This window comes from Chrysochloris asiatica, unplaced genomic scaffold, assembly GCF_000296735.1.
Source record: "Chrysochloris asiatica unplaced genomic scaffold, ChrAsi1.0 scaffold00033, whole genome shotgun sequence".
NCBI lineage: Eukaryota > Metazoa > Chordata > Mammalia > Afrosoricida > Chrysochloridae > Chrysochloris > Chrysochloris asiatica.
In genome coordinates, this window is record NW_006408551.1 from 3,748,951 (window position 1) to 3,771,363 (window position 22,413).

The window sequence follows — 22,413 nt, forward strand, 5'->3', positions numbered from 1 at the left end:
CTCCTTTCCCAAGAGGACTGCAAACTCTTGGAGATAGCATGGCCGTGAGTCAACACTTCCTAAATTAGCTTGTCTCCCTGGTTCCATCTCCAGTGATACCCCAATGTATGAATTAATGGGTCAATGACTTAGGTGGCATTCTTAGCTCACAGGGATGTAGCCATCACCTACTCTTTGGGCTGTGACATGACTAGCAAAAGAGATATTCCCACCTCAGAGGAGAAAATTGGCAGGTGGTAGTGTAATGCGGCATTATCCCTTGTATCTGGAAGAAACAGCAGATTAGGTTAGAGGTAGGGTGATACAGCTTCAGAGAGGCCTGCCCAGAGATAATGCCAACCAAGAAACATCCAGGGCAATGTGCCCTGCCATTGCTACCCTCTTTTTTTCTCTCTCACAGGTGGCTGGTTGCAGAGCAGTGCTAACTTCGAGAAGCCCAGATATAGATAGGAAAGGCTCCATCTTGCAGGCTGGTAACTCCTGCTCTTCTTTCCCCAGCTGCAGATGGATGGCTTAGCACACCTGGATAACACAGCATCTTAGCACTGCCAGTCCAACTGAGGCAGCTTTTATTTCAAGAAACATCCATATTTCTGCAGAACCCAATTCTCTGACTTTAGGATTAAAGGCAAATCCAAGTACTACATCTCTGAAGGGCTTCCAGAAGATTAGATGGGACAAAATGTGACGCCAACATCTTAACCCAGTTCTGGAACTTAACCATTCCCCGATTCCAGCCCAGACAAGAGGGTCTTAAATGAGTACTAGAGAATTAACAGGCTGGAAGGAACCTCAGAGGTAAATAGTTCAGCTTCCGATTTCGCTAATAAGAATACACAGTGAACTCTGATGAACTTGACCTATACCTATGGAGCAGCAACTCAAAAGAGGGAACAAATACTCACAGCAAGAAACATTCACACACACACACACACACACACACACACACACACACAGAGTGGATGGAGAAGGGCAGCTTGGACATTGGATACTCAAATGGGGAGCGGGGCTACAAAGGCAAGGAGTGACTGGTTTACAAGTTTTTCAAGAGGTAACCTGGTGCTAGGGAGCATGGCGGAAGACAGAACCTCCAGTAGGTACTATTCAATCTGTCTGGGCAGAGCTGATGAAAGGAGATACAGATGGGTAACTCGTGATACTGTAGTGAATAATGCTTATCAGGACGCATTATGAGGGTTGGAAATGCAAAGGTGGAAGTTTTGTAACAAGGAAGGGAGTGATTAATTCACCAGGATAGGAGTGGAGGCCTCCAGGACCATCAACGGAGAAGAGCCGAGAGCGGGACCCTACCCAGAGAAAGAGAGATGCCTGAGATAGATACAGAGATGACGATGTGGAGTGATGAAGCGACTGGGGACTTTGGACCCAGAGAGGGAAAGGGACTGTGGGCCGAAAACTGGGGGGAGGAGGGGGAAGTGTAGGGGGAGGGTTTCTGGGATATACCCTTTGGGTGGTTGATGATGCATGGAGGGGATTGGAACCATGGCAATGAGATGATATACGATGGAATGAATGTAAAGGTGAAGTTCTCCCATGTAAACTATCATATAATTCACAATAAAACATTAAAAAAAAAAAAGAATACACAGTGGTCCAGAGTCAAGATGGGAAACCCAGACCCAAGGCCCCATTTGAGGCCCAGACATATAGGAGAATGATGGGCAGGGAGAAGGATGGGAGGAAAGGAGTAATGTTAGGAAGAAAGAAGTGTAAATGTTTAGGGAAAGCCATCCAACCCACATCACCCTTCCTCCAACAGTTGTAGAACTGTACTCATCCAACATCTCCAATTCCCACCCACACCAGGGCAGCAACAGAAAAACAGGGACTGATGTTCAGTGACAGAAGATTTTTTATATTTAAAAACAAAACCAACCTCCCCCCAAACATCCCTCCAAACAAACAAACAAACAAAAAAAAAACCAGATTAAATAAAATTTACAGTGAATATACCCAGCAAACATCTGTATGTGCAATTAAATACTGTGTCTGTTACTGCGGCACGAACCTCAAACAAACAATATACAAGTGTTCTGGGGGGTGGGAGGAGGCCCAAGTTTTAACTCTGTGGGGTGTGGGGAGACCAGATGGAGGAAGTGAGAGGAAGGGGAAATCAATTTCGTTTTTCTTAATTCTGTCCATATAAATATATTCATAAAGACCAAAAAAGAAAAGGGAGCTTGGGATGGTAAGGAAATAGAATAGGGGAGTGTGGGACTCTCCTAATTCTACCTGGTCAAAAAAATACGATAGAAATTAATTTCATGGTGGGAGGAGAGATAAAAAATGATAGAAGAGGATGGGAAGGAAAGGGGAGAAAAGAGCCAACCAGGGCCAGGGCAGGGGAGTGAGGCGGCAAGGGACCAGTCGGTTTCCATCTTTGTCCCTCCGGCCTTAGCCTCCAGTTTAGCATCTGCCTCCCTACTTTCTGCCTCTGTCTGGACCTCCTCTACCCTGTCCCCACCCCTTCTATGCTGTTCCTTTCCCTCCTTCGCTCATTGGGAGCTGGCTCGCTCCAGGATCCTCAGGTCATAGTTCTTTTTGGCCACTCGAAGTTTGAAGCGACTCACAGAGTTGTTGAGGCGAAGGGAGGCATTCTGGGCAGCCAGGGGGCTGGGGAATACGGCCACGATGGTGTACAAGGCAGCGAGGTCTGCGTGGCGGCCGTTCTCAGCAGTCCCACTGTTGTCCCCCCCGCCCCCACCGGGCAGCCCCTGAGCATCCTTGAGCCACTGGATCTTGGCTCCGGACATGGCAAGCTGAGTGAAGAGTTTGTCAGCTTCGGTACGGGTGATGCCTTCAGGGAGATCTGTCACCTCCAGCACCCGCCCCAGGACTGAAAAGAGAGAAGAAAGAACTGTGAGACATAAGGAGTAAGGGGGGGCTACATAGTGGTCTGCCAGATAAGTATCCAGCTGACCAAATCTGCATTCAATGGCCTCAAAAGGCCAGCCTTTCCCACTCAGCCCTCTCCTCCCTCCCTTTCCCAATTCAACCCAATGCCCTACCATCTTGACTCTGATCAGGGCAACTAAGAGAAACACATGAACCTTTCATTTTCTCCTAGCACAGAAATGTATGCAAGGAGGAGAATGGGGATCAGAGAATCCCAGATATATGATCTGGGGACCTACATGAGGGGGTGTCAAAAAGTTTGTGGAAAATGGAATTAAAAGATAATGGGGGGAAAAAAAGATACTGGAATTTCCCCACAAACTTTGTAAATCCCCCCTTGGACTACAACTTGCTCACAAGGTGCTGACACTGTGAGACAAGTGTGGTTTTGCTGATGTGTTTAAACAAAGTCAATGGGCCATTCTGACACGTTCCATCATTCCCTTTCCACTCAGAGGCTGGTCCACATAAATTCTTTCTTCTTATCACCAGGAAAGTCAGTTTTTCTTTTTTTCCTTGTTTAGCAAACTGCTTCCAAGAAAGAAAATCCAGAGAGAAATCTTGTATGGAAGGTCTGCAGGAGAGTCACTCCCCCATAATCTCTGTCAATCTTCTTAACTGGATCTTTTTTTCCCTCAATGTTGTATTTTGAATTATGTGATAGTTTATATGGGAGAATATTAGCTTTACATTCATCCTATCATATAACGTTTCATTGCCATGGTTACAATCACCTCCATGCATCATCAACTAACCAAAGGGTATACCCTGCAAGCCTGCCCCCCACCCCCGCCAGTCGTCAGTACACAGACCCTCTTCCTCTCTGGGTCTAGGGTTTCCGCCACTCCATAGCTCCATGTCATCATCGCTGCCTCCATCTCAGGAGTCACTGCTTCTCTGGGTAGGGTCTTGCCCTCCGTTCTTCTCTCTAGATGATCCCACGGACCTCCACTCCTAGACTGCATAGTCAATCACTCCCCTCCTTTTGCTACAAAACATCTACCTTTACATTTCCAATCCTCACAGTCAGTTCTGATAACCATTATTCACCACTGTACCACAAGGGACAGATCACCATCTCCTTTCATTAGCCCCGCCCAGACAGATTGGATACTACTCAGTGGACATTCTATCTTCCTCCGCGCCCTCTGGATCTAGGCTTCCTCTTGAAAGCTTGTAAGCCAGTAACTTTTTGCCTTTGTAGCCCCCCCACTTTGGGTAGCCAATGTCCAAGTTGCTCATCCCTGTCTACTCTGTGTATCGAGGGGGTGGAAATGATCCTTACTGTAAAGATTTGTTCCCGCTTTTGAGCTACTGCATCCATAAGTGTAGGTCAAGTTCATCAAATTGTACCAGATTCTTCTTTTTTTTTCCTTTTCTTTCTTCTTCTAGTTGAGCTCTGATCATTCAGTCATTGAAGCCAGGTCAAGTGGGTATTATCTCCAAGTGTGGGTGTTCTTGTGCATATGCCCTCTCTTCTATCAGCTGGACGCTACACTCTCCACTCTAGTCCTCTATGGCTATGTCACTGACTCTGGGCCCAATAGTCCCCAGGTCTTGCAACACTGCTGGCCAACCAGGTCTCCACCCAATAGACTCCACAAGAGTCTACTGAACGTTGTAGGGTTTAGCTCACAACCTCATTGCAGTTTTTCCCTCACTTTCCTTATCAGTGATGAATGTGGGCACCATTCAGAGTGCATATCTGCTCGTGTATTCCCATTGAGTCTTAGTCTTGGAAGGGGGTTTGCCCTAAGGGGACCTGAGTACTTGCCTTGGTGTCTCCTGGGCGAGCAACTTGCTTATTCTTGTAGTAATCAGTCAGACTGCCATTATTGTTTTGTATTTTTCCTGTCATTAACTGGATCTTATGCCAACACAATAGAGGTCTTAACTGGATCTTGTGCCAACAAAAGATTAGGGTCAGGACTGCCTCCGGAAGACTCCTGACTAATAACAGGCTCAGTGGCACCCTTAGTGCCCTTTTCACCACTGTCTTTTCCAGTACATGGGAAAGCTTGATACTTGTACTTCTCCCTCTTTTTCTTGCTCTTGAGCATGAAAGGTTCCCATCCTCCACTCCCCAGCCTAAGCTGGCTTTTCTACCTGCCCAAGATGGTAATACAGAGCTGGGGGTATAGGGGGATAGGCATCTTTCTCAGGAGATCACCAGCCATCACTCACCAACATCTGCAGTCCCCAAGTCAGTAGAGGCAGATTTGAGTGCTTGTCTCTTACCCCGGTTTCCATGCTTCAATCCACTCTGTCCCTTTAACATTCAAAAGATAACTCTCATTGCAGGTAAGCAATATTGGGGGCATTCCATCCCAACATCTGCATGAGAGACTGAAGAGTAGCACCCAGCCCTGATGACCCCTAACCTCCCAGGCAGCCAGACTGGTCAGGTTGTAGTCACTGAGATGCAAAAAGCCCATCCCTCTAGGCACTGGGATGGGTGGAAAGAATGAGGACAGGACTGGGGTATGGCACTTTGTCCAGTCTCTCTCTGTGTTGTGTCTCTTGTCCATCAAGCTGGCTGAAGCAGGTGGCTCAGAGATACAGTCCAAATAAGAAGGTGGGTCTGATGACCCTAAGGCTGAGTGGGAGGGGATGGTGGACACCTTTACCTGATGCACTGTGTAAGTCGACTGGCCATGAAGCAAGGGAGGGCAGATGGACAGACTGTATTGTAATGGCTGGCCCAATAGGGAGTAGCGCCCATCGCCTAGGGAGGAAAAACAGATGGTTTTCAGGGAGTTTGAGTTTTATGGTATGAATTTTATGAGACTTCAGGAGGCTTTAGAAATAGACTACAACAATGCATACTATTCTAACGTCTTCTATAAGGGGAGTGCTTGTGACTGATTTAAGAGTTGTATTTCTTTCTAAACCCTTTTGTTCTTACAAATAAATGGGCCCCCTCACCCTGAAAGAGAAGCTCTGCCCATGGTAGACAAGATGTTTTGGGAAATGATCAGGGAAGGAATTTACAGACCTTTCTGAATGTCTTTTGTCTCTTAAATAGACTCTCCCCATCTTTAAACCCAAGGCTCAAATGTTTGACCCACATGAGAGGTAAGCAATACAGCATTAATGAACAAGATCAGAGACTTGGAGCCAGATTGCTTAGGCTCAAATCTTGGTTCTGTTACTGGTAATGTGATGTTGGACACAAGTTTTCTCTCATTAGTGTTGTTGGAAAGGTTAAATGTACATAATACATGTAGCACTTTTAACAATGCCTGGTACATACTAAGCACTGTAAGAATTAGCTATTATCATTGATAAAATTGTATTTCTAAGTACTTTTAAGTTTTTAAACCACATTCTCATCTTGTTCTTAGACTGCTGTGAAAACCAAGACAGAAAGCAGATAAGATTATTTCTATCTTATATATGATTAACCCCATTTTATAGATTATGCAATTGAGGTTTGGTTCCATTTTTAAGTAACTTGCTCAGTGTCGAAAAGCTAGTGAGTGGTAGAACTAGGACTTGAACTCAATCTCTTTAAACCCAAATCCAGTGTTCCCCTTTCTAAAACCATACTATTTCTCACATGGTCCCATTTTCCCAGCCCAGCCTCAGCACTTATGGGTTAAACCTCTTTGATCACTAGAAAATTCAGTCATCTTCTTTTCCCTGGCCCAAAGTCACCAACCCTATTTGATGGTGAATACCTTGGAGTAAGTTAACTAGGGACAGCACTGGAGAGGGATGGGTGTCCTTAGCCTGAATGTTGTTATTGTTGTGAAGTGCCATCGAGTTGGTTCCGACCCATAGTGACCCTGTATAGGGTTTCCGAGCAGTGGCTGGTTAGCTTGAACCGCCAACCTTGCAGTTCAAATGGGTTTGCAGTCTGGCTCATTAACCCACCCACAGTGCCACACCAGGACTCCTAAGCCTGAATAGGAGTTCCCTAAACAGAAAGGGAAGAAGTGGCTCCCAGAAATGGACCAGCTACAAGATTCCCTGCCTGTTACTATCCTCTTGGACTCCCCACTTAAAAGTGGGATGTGAAAAGTGAATTCCACAGCTGTCAGCCCTAATCTAAGCCCTTACCCTGTGCTGCACCCCCAGGTCGGGGGAACTGTGTGAGGACGGGCAGGGGACTGAGTCCTGTGCAGACGCTGCTGAGGCTGGTGACAGGAGAGGGTGCTGGGGACTGGGTAGGAGATGGGACAGGGCTGCTGCTTATCTGGGTGTTGGCCTGTGGAAAAGACAAGAACATATCACATAAATAACAAATAGTTTGCCCTTCTGGATATTCCTATGGCTTAGCTTAAAATTCACCTCCCTCAGGAAAGAAATCTCTCTGCCAAAGTCAGATTGTTCCTTCTAAGTGTCCTCTCAGTCCCTAGACAATCAACAGGAATTTTATTTTATTTTTTTTTAAGTTTTTATTGTGAATTTTGTGATAGTTTACATGGGAGAACATTAGCTTTACATCCATCCTCCTATTGTATATCATTTAATTGCTATGGTCACAATCCCCTCCATGCATCATCAAACAATCAAAGGGTATACCTTGCAAGCCTGCCCTCTACACTGCACACTCCCTCCTCCCCGGTCATCAGCACACAGTCCCTCTCCCTCTCTGGGTCTAGAGTCCCCAGCTGTTCTATCTCTGCCATCACTGCTTCTCTGGGTAGGGTCCTGCTCTCCGCTCTTCTCCCTTGATGGTCCCAGGGACCTCCACTCCTAGACTGCAAAGTTAATCACTCCCCTCCTTTTGCTACAAAACATCTACTTTTACATTTCCAACCCTCACAGTCAGTCCTGATAACAATTATTCACTATTGTACCACAAGAGTCCTATCCCCATCTCCTTTCATCAGCCCCACCCAGACAGATTGGACACTACTCAGTGGAGATTCTACCTTCCTCTGCGCCCTCTGGATCTAGGCTCCCTCTTGAAAGCTTGTAAGCCAGTCACTTCTTGCCTTTGTAGTCCCCCATTTTGGGTAGCCAATGTCCAAGTTGCCCATCCCTGTCTATCCTGTGTACCGAGGGGGTGGGAACGATCCTCGCTGTAAAGATTTGTTCCCTCTTTTGAGCTACTGCACCCATAGGTGTAGGTCAAGTTCATCAAATTGTATCAGATTACTTTTTTTCCTCTTCTTTCTTCTAGTTGAGTTCTGATCATCCAGCCATTGAAGCCTGGTCAAGTGGGTATTGTCTGCAAATGTGGGTGTTCTTGTGCATATGCCCTCTCTTCTCATCAGCTGGATGCTTCACTCTCCACTCTAGTCCTCTGTGGCTATGTCACTGACTATGGGCCCAGGAGTCTCCAGATTTTGTCATACTGCTGGCCAACCTGATCTCCACTCAGATTCACAGGAGTCTATTGAACGTGGTAGGTAGGTTTTAGTCACAGCTGCATTGCTCTTTTTCCCTCACTTCTTCTTATCAGTGACCAATGTTGTCACCAGTCAAACTGCGTGCCTGCTCGTGTATTCCCCGAGTCTGAATCTTAGTCTTAGACGGGGGTTTGCCCTGAGGGGACCTGACCACTTGCCTTGATGGCTCCTGGGTGAGCAACTGGCTTGTTCTTGTAGTAGTCTGTCGGACTGCTATTACTGTTTTTTATTTTTCCTGTAGGTCTTTCTTTCAGTAAGTATCTTCTGTTCTTCTAGCCACTCCAGGCTGGTCTGCTTGTCCTTTCTAGTGGCGATTTCCCACCTATGAAGATTCTGGATGAGGTTCAGGATTCCACCTATGGTCTTATGCAATGCAAAGGCTCTGCAGGAAGCCTCCTTCACTGGGCAAGTTGTAGCACCATTTTAAGTATTGCGATCAGTTATACGCAGAAAATGGACTTACAAGCTTTCTATGGTGATATTTCTGGCTATTCCTTTCTCTCCCCCTCCAGTGGATATTTTACAGTGGTATGCAAGGGAAACCAAGAATCAAAAGACAGCCAAGCATCTTAACATTATTTCCACCCTTTTACCTATTCAACTATGCTTTAATCTCTGTATCCCAGAGCCCTGTTGTTCCAAGGTTGTGCATACATCATTTACTTCTGTCCCACGTAGCCCATGCAAACCTGCCTAACTGTTCTCCCATCCTTGTTCTTCCATTCCCCTCCCCCTTTTCTTGTGTATTGCCCGCCTTCCCAGCACCCAAACTATCCTGTGTCTAATCCCTACCCTGTGCTCCACCTTCCCCTCCCTCCCCTCCCCTCACCCCCACATCCCAGTAACCAGCAAAGAATTCCCCCGCCTTTTTAGTAGGGGTTCCTTTTCTTAGTTTTTACAATAGTGTTCTTATGATAACTGTTATTATTCTAACATCTACTTTTTCACAGTGTACGTATTCCCCAAGCAATTACAAGTGTGTGTCCTGTCTCAATCTAAGGTCTCAGATTCCCTGAAAGAAGTCGGGTATACTCGCTCCTGTGCATCTCCCCCAAAAGTGCCTAGGGATGGAGGGGATTGCAATCACTGAGATAAACCAAAGTGTATAATGTACTGAATGTAAAACTGATTACAAGCTCTGTAAACCTTCACTTAATTCACAATAAAAAGTTAAAAAACAACAACAAAAAAGGTGTTCAGATAAAGACATATAAAGTGGCCACAGTCAATAGCAAACATTGGTCCCTGGGAAGAATCTAGATACGTGTTTGCAAAGATGAGGCTAGGACTCACCTGGGGGTTACTTTCAGGATTGTACAGGTCTCCAGGCTTCTGTCCCCGTTGGTCCACACTGTAATATTTACAGTGACTCCACTGGACCATGGATGGGTTCTGGGGGGCTTGGGGTCCATTAGGGACATTAAGCTGCATGACCACCACGCCTGGTCCAGAAGGTGACACTCCTAAGTGGCAGGAAAAAAACAGTTGGTTGTGAATTCAAACTGTATTTTGTTCTTCCAGCCAGTCCTGACTGGAAAAGCCAATAAGCAAATCCACCCACTAGCCTCAGGGTTACTCAAATTATATCCTGCCAGGAATCTAATGTAGTTGCTGACTCAGCTCCTGACTCCCTCTCACAAATGAGTGAGACTGGGATGGGAGGGAAAAGAGTTCCAGGATGCCAATGTGCTCCTGGTCTTCGCCTAGTGAAGGGTATACTTTGGTATGCTTGATACAACACTGTTCTGTCTGAGTTGGGTATTACCAAATGTCCAGGTCAGATTGTTGAAATGCCTGAGCCTGGCACAGGTCCCAGTATGGGCTTGTGCCCAAGCTGTGGGCACGTGCAGACTTTTCTGGTAATGGCTGCAGTTAAGTCAATGAACTCTGGGGGTCCTGGAGAAGATGTAGCTGCACTGAGCCACATTATTTCTTGGGCAAGGGTGGAGTGAATTGGGGTATGTTCCAAGCAGAAAAAATGGCACGGAAATGTATGTCATATTCAAGAAATGACAAATAAGTCAAGGTGCTAAGACACAGGGGCTATGTAGGAGAAGTAGCAGGAAATAAAGACGCATACATTTGTTTATTTGACAAGCATTTCTTGAACATTTATTATGTGCTGGTTATTATACTCCAAGAAATGACTTGGGTTGTGTTTTATTGGACTTCAACCTCTACAAGTTAATTAATAACAATACCAACAAGAACAACAACAACAACAACAATACCTAAACCAGCTGCTCCTTGGAAACCCTATACAGGGTTGCTATGGGTCGGAATCAACTCCATGGCACTTACTGAGGCATAAAAGGATTATGTAAATAACATGACTAAAGCTATATACCTGAGTCCTGGTTTCACGCTGTGGGTTAATGTGCTGGACTGCAAAGTTGGTTTGAACTGCAAGGTCAGTGGTTCAAGCTCACCAGCTGCTCCTTGGAAACCCTATGCAGGGTTGCTATGGGTCAGGACTGACTTGATGGCACTTAACAACAACAAAAAAGCTCTATAGCTAGTATGTGGCAACATCAGAAAACGGTATGTAACGTCTTTCCCAAACACCCTAATTAACCTAATTAACAAATTAAGGGACTAGAAATAGAAAACAAAGACCATTAGTTTGTTGAGGATGGGCACAAAGATATTTTACACAATTTGAGAAATTTAGTTTATCCACCTGCCTATTCTAAAGGGGGTGCTGTATGATAAGCACTGGATTGCAAACCATAAAGTCAGCGGTTCAAGTCTACCCGACACTCCACGGGAAAAAGATGAGGTTTTCTGCTCCAGCAAAGATTTCCAGCCTCAGAAACCCTATATAGGATCACTATGAGTCAGCACTGACTTGATGACACTTAACAACAGTTACTCTGCTGGGCACTGGGTGTACAACAAACTTGGTCTGAGTCCTCAGGGAATGGATAGTCTATTAGGGAGACAGACATTAAACAAATAGTGGTATCACAGTTTGAAGTATGCTCTGCTAAGGAGTTTGGACTTCATTCCTGTAGGTGTCAGGAATAGGACCTGTGCTTTGGAGCACTACTCAAGTGGCCAAATGTAGAATGGTTGAAGGAAGGGAGAGACTAGCTGCAGGAAGACTGGTTAAGGAAGCTACTAAACCAGAATTAAGTCTAGGAAGTTCTGAATTAGGGCGGTGACAATGGGAATGGAGTCAAGGGGTTGGACCCTCCACTGGGAAAGTTACACTGGCAGGTTCAAGTGACTGGATACATTTCTAAGATAGGCAACCCTGGATGCTATATCCTCTCACTGGTGGAGGAAAGATAAGGACCACTGAGGAAGAACATTAAAACTGGAATCCTTTTCAGGGTGGAAAACAAGAGAAGAGGGCAGGGAGAGGCAGTTTGACGGACAGTCCCTGCTAGGAGGGATGCGGAGGAGCTCTGCTTCCCTCCAGAGTGCGGGTTTGCTCTTGACTTCCCAGGCAATCTTCACACTGAGGGATAGGCTGGGTTCATGTGTGTGCAATGGTAGAAGAATGGAGACGGGGGTTATTTGCTCAAAACCCCATGGCAAGGCTGCTGTTTTCATGGTGTGGTGCTCTGGGGCTGCTGCTGCAGCCACCATCACATAGCTTCCTGTGATGGGAAATGTTACAGTCTCTGCCCTGGGCACCAGTCATGCTGGGAAGTGAACATGATTGCTTTTCTCAGGTAGCATCGGTCATGGAAAGGACAAGAAATGGTGGAAAGTGTGAGAGAGCAGCTCAGGAGATACAGCATTGATCACATCCCATTCATCAGTCAATTTGTGACCCTCACCCTCTAGGTTCATCTAATCAGAGAACACAAACACTCAGAGAGACAGGTTCGTATCTCCCCAGCTTTTGCCAAGAGGGACAAGGTATTCATCAGCACGACTTGTAGGAGAGCCATGGGGAAATTGCAGTTGTATAGCGTCAGGCACTTAAGGACTGCCCCCTTACTACAGTTGTTTTGGGCATTCTATTTCCCCATCCTAAAAGCTCAACTGGCTCTAACATCCTCTACCAACAAAACTACAATTGACCTTATTCAGACACCTCACTGCTACCAGAGGGGCCAAGGCAAAACAATAAAATCTACAGCTTTTCTGGAAGGCAGCTCAGAGCCTAATGCTCTGGCCAAGAAAGGCGGGGGATGGGGAGTTGGTATATAAGTGTATGTGTATGTAAGTATAAGCAAGGCTGTGGTAGTTCTTTCTAATTCCAATATGTAGCTGTAAGAGGTTACTGGGGGTGGGGGGGTGGGGGGGTAGAGGGGACTCAAAGAGGGGAGAGAAGGAAGTCCTCATTATTTTCTCTGATCCTAACAACAACAAAGCCAGTTCTCAGTAGCAGCCTCTGTCCTGCACACCGCTGGCCTGGAGCATTGTTCCCTCACTCAGCCGAGGACACAGACAGAGCACTACTCGGCTGATGAGCTGATTTTTATGCTTCTCTTCCTTCAGCCAAAAGCAGGTGGCATCCGTTAGCAGCTGAACTGTTGTTACTTCTTAATGGATGTGGCAATAAGAAAAACCCCAAAAAAACCAAACAACCCACTATCAGTGATAGCATTTACATATAATCAGGTTGGGGGAAAGAATATGAGTTGGGGGTTCAAGGTGAGAAGAGGGGAAAAGGGGTTGAAGAAGGAAATCAATTTTAGCTTGAAAGCTCTGAAAGGAGAGAGGATATGTGAATGGCTTTTTAAGTGGCATCATTAAACCTGGGCAGAAAGGTCGATTGGGCAAGAGCAAACCACATAAATACAAACAGATGACATTTATGGCTGGCGGAATTGTTTTTCGTTTTTCCTTTTTTTTTTTTTTCAATCACATAGGTAGAAGACTGATAGGCTTCTCCCTTGCCACCAGGGATCAAATCTATAGAGGGAATATCCAGAGAAGTAAAATCCATAAGCATTTTGCCAAAATTACAAGACTGTTGCTGTTACTGTTATTAAGTTCTGACTCACAGCCACCCTGTATAGGGTTTCCAAGGAGTGCTGGTGGGTTTGAACTGCCGACCTTGTGATTATCAGTCAATGCTTCTCCTACAGTACCACACTAGGACAGAACCCACTTTTTCCTTATTTCTGATGGTGGAGAAGGGTATCTTCAGGGGATGGGAGAAAAGGAGTATTAGCTTTAGAAACTCCTCAGCTACAAAATGAGTGAGAGAGTATGTGAGAGGTTATCTCTGTCTATGCCCTGGTCTCTGTGCTGCTGTGTCAGTCTGGATTGGGAGTCTGTGTCTAGGTATCACTGCTGTGTCCATCTTCTCCAAACAGGCAGCACTATAGGAACCTCAAGGGACCTGCCAGCCATCATTTCAGTGGAAACAAGTGTTTCCTGGAGTTATAGTGATATCTGATATCATAGTGGAGGTATTAATGTTCATGCCTGGGGTGAACTGGGTAACTACAAAAACCTATTAAGAGAAGCCAGAACAGTTGTTCCAGGGACAGCCAATCCTAATCCCTGCCTTTATTTTTGGAAAAGTGACCATGATGCTCCATGGGAGTAAGGCGGGTAACTGTCCTCTGAAGGTGACAGAGGAGTTCTTGTGGGCTCTGCCTGCCTTCTACCTTCCCACTGAAGGGTACACTGAAAGGAAGGTAGAAGCAGCACTTGTTCCTCTTCTTGCACTTCCTCTTCGATTCCCAGAAGCTAGGAGTCAAGACTTCTAAAATCAATGGGCTGATGAATACGGACTCTTAGGCCATATGTGTAGGCAAGTACAAGGGGTCAGTCAGAAGACGAGGATCAATCAGGGGAGCAAAGTGATAAAACTGAGAAAAATTCAGAGAAACAAGAAAATAAGAGGGGTTTTCTCATTTGTCTTTATCAGGAAGAGCCTTGATTATTTCCTTCTTTCCGGCCCATTCTAGATCTCTTGAGCTGCTAACTTCCAGAATAACTTTTTCACAGTTTACTTAACCCAGTACTAAGTCCAGAATAATAATGAACATTTGTTTTTCCCATCTTGTTTGTTGCTGATTCAAAGACCTTGTTTTTGAAGATGAACAGTTATGACCACAGAGAACACCATCAGATGCACTGACCCAGCACTGAGAATACACACAAAAATGCACATAATACAAGTATACTCTTATGCATTGGCACAAATCATTTGAACAAGTAAGAGAGAAAATGCCCTGAGGTACCAAGCACCACCACAGGCTACACTGGTGCTGGGAGCTGCTTTCTACAATTTCCATACCAAACTGGGAATTTCAAGGCCAAATGCCCCTGGCGGACACAAGGGGAGAGCACTAAAGAGACCAATAGCTTAACAGAAGGTAAGGGCTGTTGAATTTAAAACTCTTAGACTGGGAGAGGGCCACGGTTAGCCTGGATGAAGACAGAAGTCATTGCTCCTTGCAGGTAAGAACTGATCATGAGCAACATTAATTTTGGAGTTCCCTTCACAGAAACTAACACCAAAGTGCAAAATACCGTAAGTAAAAAATATTTCATTTCTAAATTATGGAAAGCTGGCAAAAAACTCCCTCTCACCAGAAGAGGGCACTCTGACATCCTCACACTAAGAGCAGCTTGGGATGGCTGGTGGCTAAATTAAGTCTTCCTCCCCTCCAGAAGCCCTGGTGCTTCTTCAGTTGCAGTGTACGGACTACTATGTCAGGGTGGGGTGAATGGGACACAAACCAGGGCAACTGTACTTGGTGTATTGGGGAATTCTTGGCAAAGGCAGACAGTGGGAGGCTGCATGGTATAAGCCTACTCACCTGGTGGCAGGCCCCTCCAAAGAGAGCCTTTAGCTGTTTACCATGATATCCACTTAGTCCCCACCGAAGGGGAAAGAACAGAATACACAAGCCTGGTGAAAATGTGTTCTTGGGGATGTAGCACGGAATATAGAAAGTAAAATACCCAGGTTAAAGTTCTGTGACTGTGGCCTCAGAAAAATCATCTAATCTCTCTTCCTTGAATTTCCTCCTCATAAAGTTGTGCTGAAGATTACAATGTATGTGTGCACACACTAAAAACTGCTAAACAAACCTGAGCTATAACTTAAAATATCATTTTACCAGCTTCCTTTACCTTCCCAAGGGAAAGGAAAAGCTGTCTAGAATGAGTGCAGGAGATAGAGGTAAACACGTTATTTCCAGAGGTATGAGGTAGTAATGCTGGATTCAGTGAAACATGGAAATGTGGAAACCAAGTAGAGATGTAGCTTCCCTGGGATGGGCCAATAAGCCTCACGGTTCTTCAGAGGTCAGCTTCAGTACCCTTGGAAAACACCAGTGAAAACTTCGCTCTTTCTTAGTGATGGGGTCAGAGAGACGCCAGTCAATCCCTGAACTTTCTGTCCTCCCAACTCCAGAGCCCAAACCCTTCAGCAGCCATCTTGGTTTTGCCAGTGACCAAGACCCCGCCCCTCCCCAATTCTTTATCCTCTTTCTTACCTGAGTACTGCTGTGGCATCTGCGGTGGGCTGCAGGGAGAGGGAGACTGAGGCATCTGGTACTGCTCAGAGCCAGGAGGCTGCAGAAACCCCACAGAAGGGCTGGGGACACAGAGAAGAGAGGAATGGTGAAGTGGGAGTGGCGGGAACACAGCTCCTGGCAAACAGCTGCTGCTTCCTAGACCTCCCCCATGGGAAGCAGAGCCAGCTCAAGTCATTCCCAGACCAATTGGCCATGCAATTTCTAAAATCACTCATCAGTTCAGAGTTAATTATATATATTTGTACTTGATCATCTTTCAATTAGGAAGCTGCTAATCAGTGCTACAGATGGAATGTTAGTGACACACACTCTTCCCAACAGTGTGAAAACACCAGACATGTACACGTGCATACATGCATATACACGCACACACAACGATTCTGAGAAACACAACAGAGACACAGACAAACAGGGTGTCAGAGACAGATATACAGTGCTAGAGAGAGAGGGATGAGTACAAAAGAACTAAGATTTATGATTTCAGATATACATACAACGGCTGACAGGTAGTCAACGAAAGACAAATAGGGGGAAAAACACACAATACCCTAGGCAACATGGAGACATTCATATACAAAGTCAGAGACAGACATACCTACACTGAGAGACAGATACACAGCAATAATTAGACCCAAAAAAGTTCTAGTGTCAGCTCTGCTAGTAACTATCTAAGAAAAATTTCTTAACATCCTTAGCTGGAATTCTTCATTTATAAAACACTACAAAGAAATAACACAAGGGGGGAGTTGCCTAGATTATTTCTAATGTGTCTTCTACCTCCAAAATTTCATTAGCTATGACCTGTACTCAGACATGGAGTCCTGGTATGGCACTGCAGGTTAATGCGCTGGACTGTAAGGTCAGTTTGAACCCACAAGGTTTGCGGTTCAAGCTCACCAGCCACACCTCAGAAACCCTATACAGGGTTGGTAGGAGTTGGAATTGACTCAAAGGCACTTAACAACAACAATAATATACTCAGACATAAACAGACACACCATCAGAGATTTGTTCATAGATAGAAAAATGGTTGCTGTTGTTCGTCGTGTTGTTGTTACGGCCGGACTAATAGTGACCCTGAACAGGGTTTTCGAAGAGCGGCTGGTGGATTTGAATTGCCAAACTTGTGGTCCAGTGCTTACCAGACAGCACCACATCAGGGCTCCATGAACAATGGTACATTGAAAAATATACATATAGATGCTTCAAAATTGCTTCTCATAATGATGAGCAGGCTCTATCTCATAGTTCTGAGTTCCATTTGTTTGAAAACCGGGGAAATTGTAAAGCCTCTGCTTCTGAAGATGAGATTTTTTCCTGCTGATGAGTTCTAATTCAAACATAAATCAAAAAAGAGGAAAGGAGAATGAACTCATTTGGGACCCTATTAGGATCTGTACTCATGCCTTTCTTAGGCTAGCAGAGACAAAACCATGGTGCAAGAGTTGCTGAAGGTCTATGAGAGGCGAGTCCCCAGGTCTCTAGGAGTCCTCACCTCGTACCATTCTGCTGAGCAGGTGGGATCATGCTGTAGTACACTGGCACACCCCCTGTTGGTAGGCCCCCTTGCACAGATTGGCTCACAGGGACCAGCATGGGTTGCTGGAAAGGCGGCTGGACCACATTTTGCGAGTCATTGCCCACTGGGACCTGGGCAGAGATGAGAAGAGAATGACTACTTGTACTCACTGTAGTTCACCATGAGAACAGCCTAGTCATCACTAAACTAGGCCACTACAACATTCTTCCCTACCTCTTAGGAACCCCTCCTGATTTCCCCACCTGCTTGCAGGAAATGCTTCCAGAGCCACTGCCATTTCCCAACTTCTCCAGACACAACCCTTGGCCATCTGGCATAAAGGAAGGAGCCTTTAGACTTTACTTTCCTGGGCATATAAGCATTTCTATGGCTACATGAAGCCTCAATGACACCTAACAACAACAAATGGCTATATAAAGACCAGACAATTTAATTAAAGATTCTTCTCAGACTTTGAATTCTCTCTCAAAGGAAAAAAAAGTCCAAAGAATTCTAAGGCGAAAGTGGACAATATTTTAGTATAGTAATTGTCTGTCTAGGAGACTCTAGAAGATTGTTTCCCCTTTCTATTCTCAGGGACTGGGTAGTCTTCCCCTACTCAAAATGTACCCACTTGATAAGAAGGCAGTGGAGTGTACTGAACCACCAGGCCTTGCATTTGGCCCCCAATGCTGCTCCTCTGGTTGCTGAGCAGGCCCTGGTTCTGTGGCTGCTGGACCCCAATTATGCCTTGGTAAGCCGTCTGCTGCTGGTTAGGCATCATGGGCTGCAAACCTAGGGGGATGGGTAAGGCAGAAAAGGCATTAGTATGGTCTCAACATGTTTAGGCCACACTCTACCAGTAATTTTCACATTCGTTCTATTCTACCTTTTCTTTTTCTAGAAATTCTGGGCCCCTAGTTTGGCCTTAATCATTTCTATTTGTTTGTTTTTTCTTTTAGAGTGGGGAAGGTAATCTGTTTCCCAGTTTTCACACTTCCCTCTTCACTGCCTTCTTATACCAGAAGTTCCTCTTACCAGACTGCTGGGATGGCTGGGGCAGCTGTTGACCACGCTGGGGGCTGTAGGCCACCGAGTGAGAGAGAGGTCGATATTGCTGGTTAGAGTTAGGATACTGTCCAGGGGGATAGTAAGAGACCTGGATCTGTGGTGAAAGAAAAGAGATGTGTAAGCTACCTCTCAAGTTTAGTTCCAACATCCCCAAACTATTAAATGCGTTGGAGTTGATGGCTAGAAATTGACAAACAGAGATAATCTCTGGACCTGCTATTACAGGCTTAATGTACAAGTTTGAAAGAGAAGAGAAAGGACATGTGTTACATAAAAAGAAGACCTGGAGAAGGATAACTCTCCAACACTAGGTAGGGATAGGTCCCCTCTGGCCTGTCTAAACTAGAGGAAGAAAGAAGGATTAATACTGGATAAACTTAAGTGATGGCTTAAACTGGGGACCTGAGCTGCTCACCGGTTGAGGGGGCTGCATGTAGCCCTGGGGTGGCAGAACTTGCTGAGTAGGCGGTGCATGGCTAGAGGTGGAATAGTTGGAAGTGGCGAGGGGCTGTCCTGTGGAAGCCATGATGAAGCTAGTCTGCTGAGGGTGCTGGGAGAGAAGTGGAGGCTGGAACAGAGCTGAAGATGGGTCAGCTGCTTCAGTAGAACCTTGCCGGCTAAGGCTCATTTGTCCAAAGGGGTTGCTGAGGTCATCTGCCTGTTGACAGAATTGGGGGACTTAAGGACTAAGGCCATATCAAGCCTCATATCTTTGGCTTCAACACAGACAACAATAACAACCTTCTCTAAAGCCTTCTCTATACTAATTTGGGATAGTCCTGCTTCTGTGCTCCTGAGGGGTGTACCTTTTAGCCTAAACCTCCATCATGTGGTACTTTAAACTGCTGTGAACTGAAGAGTTGTGTGAGGCCCCACTCCAGGGCCAGTCTCTCTACCACAGAAGAGGTAACAATGACCACCCTAATTAGGGTATTTATGAGGATTACTCCTGGGGAGACAGGAATAATGACACAAGTTCTCCATGTAGAAAAAAACAAACAAGATTAGCTATTGGGTTAAAGACAAGAGTCTTTCTATTTCCTGTCTTTCTCATGCCCCAAATCATACAAAGGGTCCTGACATTGCTTTTATAATAAAGGACTCAAGTAACACTTTGAGTTGATTAGGGTAGGTAGGCGCAGGTGGCTCCCCAGCTCTACCTATGACAGGGAAAGCCTGCTGGGCTCCCATTCCTGCTGCTTATTCCCTTACTTCCTCTCCAGATCATTGCCACCTCTGTTCTCTGACACTAGGCTAGAGTTCTCCTACCCTTCAGAAACAACTTCCAATTCTCGCCTCCGAGAGGAGGCCACAGTGAGTGGCTGAGTTGGAGGGCAAGACTGACTGACCAGTAATTATCTTCTCTCTCAGCCTTCTTCCCTAAGCAGTAAGGGTGATGGTGTTCCATCTCTCACTTGTGTAGTGATAGCTTAGGGTTTGTTAGCTTTCTCCTCTCTTCTGCTTTCTGGACACTAATTGACACATGCACACAAACACACACCATACCACACCAGAAGAGATCTTCTACAAAAGAAACTAGAAGAAACTAAAACACAATTCTTTCCTGTAGTTTCACTCAATTTTCACTCTGATCTTCATGTCAGCTATTTTGCTACCTTACAGTACAGGAATAGATGACAAATGGACTGAATTGCAGATTATTTTGAGGTTCAAACTCCAGGACATTTCAGAAGAGAGATAAGAGGTGAGAAAGGAAAGAGGGGATTCTAATGAAAAACTTAGAGAGATGTGATTAACATAAAATACAAAATCAGGTCTCCTATAACCACGATGCAAGTAGCAACAACCAGGCAAATTAGATCCTAACAGAATTTGTAGTCATAGCATAAACCAATTTAAACAGCATGTACTATGCAGTGGAATGAAAATATTTTTACATATAATGACATGGTAAGACATGCAAACATTATAAGTTTTTACCAGTGGTACCAGGAAAATCCGCAATTGTGTTATTTTTAAAAGTAAATTATAGAGAACCATTCTGTACTAAACCAGGCTCCTCAGACATGTCCAGGGAGCAAATGAGATGAAGGATGTACCAGCTACCAATTTTGTTTCCTCTTCTGAAACTCAGGGGAACTCACTACTTTTCTCTTTTATTTTGGCATCTTTGACTGTGATGAGGCCATTAGAATGGAATATACAGTTCAGTCCATCCATGCTGGCCTCTCAAGAAACAACTTGGCTTGTTTCTAGAGAGGCCAGCAACTCTCAAGAAAAGCACAGCATGCTTGTCAAGTCATCCCAGACAAACCCAGTCATACCCACAGATACAGGCCACACATGGACAAGGACAAAAAGAGAAAGTGGAGTTTATACCATGTTGTACTGCTGGGGCGGAGAGACTGGCAGAAGGACTTGGGGACAGGAGCTTGGAGAGAACTGAACAGGCTGTGGAGAGGGCTGCAGAGCCGGGACTGGCTGTGGACCAGCAGGGAGGCATGTGGTAAAGGAAAGAAAAAAGGAAATCACAGGAAGAGGTAGGGAGGTAGAGATGGGGAGGGAGGAGGGAGGAATAACAAGGTTAATCAAAAAAGAAATTTCACATGAATAGCAAGACTGTTGAGCAGGCAGTAGTGCAAGCTGGAAACCACGCCTGAGAAGAGCTTTTGGCTTTCACATTTCTTTGACAAATAGGCAATCTCTCCTATTAGGAAAGACCTGCTGCATGCCCCGCCCCATCAGCCACTCAGAAATCCGCAGCTGTTACAAGAGCAATCTAAGGACTCACAGGACTAGGGTCTGCTCCCTGATTCCAAAGCATTTGTCCTGAACACAGGGTTCCTGTGGAGCACTATTATAGCCCTCTTAGAATGCCCGCTGGAGAAGGGAATCCTATCTGCACTGCATACTGTCTCTGTAGGAAGGGTCATCCAAGGTCTGCCTCAGCTCTCCCTGCCATACTTCTGATTTCACACCACATCTCTCCTGGAGGAAGTACTCATTCACAAGGATCATCGGCTTCCCAAGGGCAGAGAAAGAAAAAAAATACCCAGTTAATGCCTAGTCCTGCCTACTTCCTCTAGCTCTGTGAAGCAGTATGAAAAATCCCCCATAAGCACGCAGAGCAGCAAGGAATCAAGGAATAGAATATAAATAGCTTGGTTTTAGCTTCTGTTCCTCTAGTGCCTTCACTAGCCTCAAGCAGGGGATTTGTTTATTAGGAACATGGTGTGTTCTTAACCAACTAATGGGTAGTTATTTTTTTCCCCTCTCCCTTCTTCCCCTCCAGCCATTTTGATCACCTCATCAGTTTTATAGTCATAGCCCCTATGGTAGGAGGGATAGAAGAATGGTGGGGGAAGGCAGGAGAAAGGAAGAAATAACATTTATATATGTTGTCTCATTTGAGCCCACAATAAAAATCTTTTTTTTTTGCAGTTAAGAAAGTTAGGACTTACAGCCATCCAAGGCACAAGTGGCCTCTGGTAGCCTGGAGCAACAGAGAAAGGAGAGTCAGGAACAGGAGCAAAATGGAATGTGTGGATAATTGCCTCCATGAACAGGTGCTTCCTTTACCATGAGACCAGAAGAACTAATGGTAGTGCCCAGCTACCATTACTGGACATTTTGACAGAAGATGCTATAAAACAATCCTGATCAAAAACGGCAAAATGCACAACAGAATTTTAAATTCTCATGGACAACAAACTTCCTGGAGCCAAAAAAAGGTAGATGAACTCCTAAAATAATTTATTGCCCTGAGATAATCTTCAAACCAAAATTTTTTCCTTAAATCTTCTTAAAATCAAACAATTGTTTAGCTTAACTAGTGAAAAATATCTATTATATTGGATCAAATTGAGAATAGCACCTCAAAAGATTAGACAGGAATCTTAGGGGGCAGTGAGTTAATGCTACCAGGGAAGAAAAACTCACAAAAAAAGGGTAATAATTCTTACATGTTTCTCTGCTATGCATAGAGTTTTCAGTGACTAGCGATTCGGAAGTAGTTTGTCACTCTTTCTTCCTTTTGTACCAAAAGGAAATGGTTAATGTTCAACCATTTCAAGAGATACCATATGAACAAGAGCCAATGATACTCAGAGAGGAAGTCCAAAGTGCA

At 45.1% G+C, this 22,413-nt stretch overlaps 1 protein-coding gene across 1 annotated transcript in view; it reads right to left on the reverse strand.

The window, feature by feature from the left end:
• Positions 1–2,472: 2,472 nt before the first annotated feature.
• Positions 2,473–22,413, reverse strand: part of R3HDM2 (R3H domain containing 2) — a 53,869-nt gene continuing 33,928 nt past the window's right edge. Inside the window, exons 13-22 of the mRNA XM_006859468.1 lie at positions 18,742–18,984; positions 18,294–18,420; positions 17,890–18,050; positions 17,232–17,386; positions 15,695–15,795; positions 9,570–9,739; positions 6,979–7,126; positions 5,544–5,641; positions 5,101–5,185; positions 2,473–2,857 (exon numbers count right to left, since the gene is read on the reverse strand). Of these exons, the coding sequence (XP_006859530.1) occupies positions 2,517–2,857; positions 5,101–5,185; positions 5,544–5,641; positions 6,979–7,126; positions 9,570–9,739; positions 15,695–15,795; positions 17,232–17,386; positions 17,890–18,050; positions 18,294–18,420; positions 18,742–18,984 (1,629 nt within the window). The 3' untranslated portion in view covers positions 2,473–2,516. The remainder of the gene's footprint in view (positions 2,858–5,100; positions 5,186–5,543; positions 5,642–6,978; positions 7,127–9,569; positions 9,740–15,694; positions 15,796–17,231; positions 17,387–17,889; positions 18,051–18,293; positions 18,421–18,741; positions 18,985–22,413) is intronic.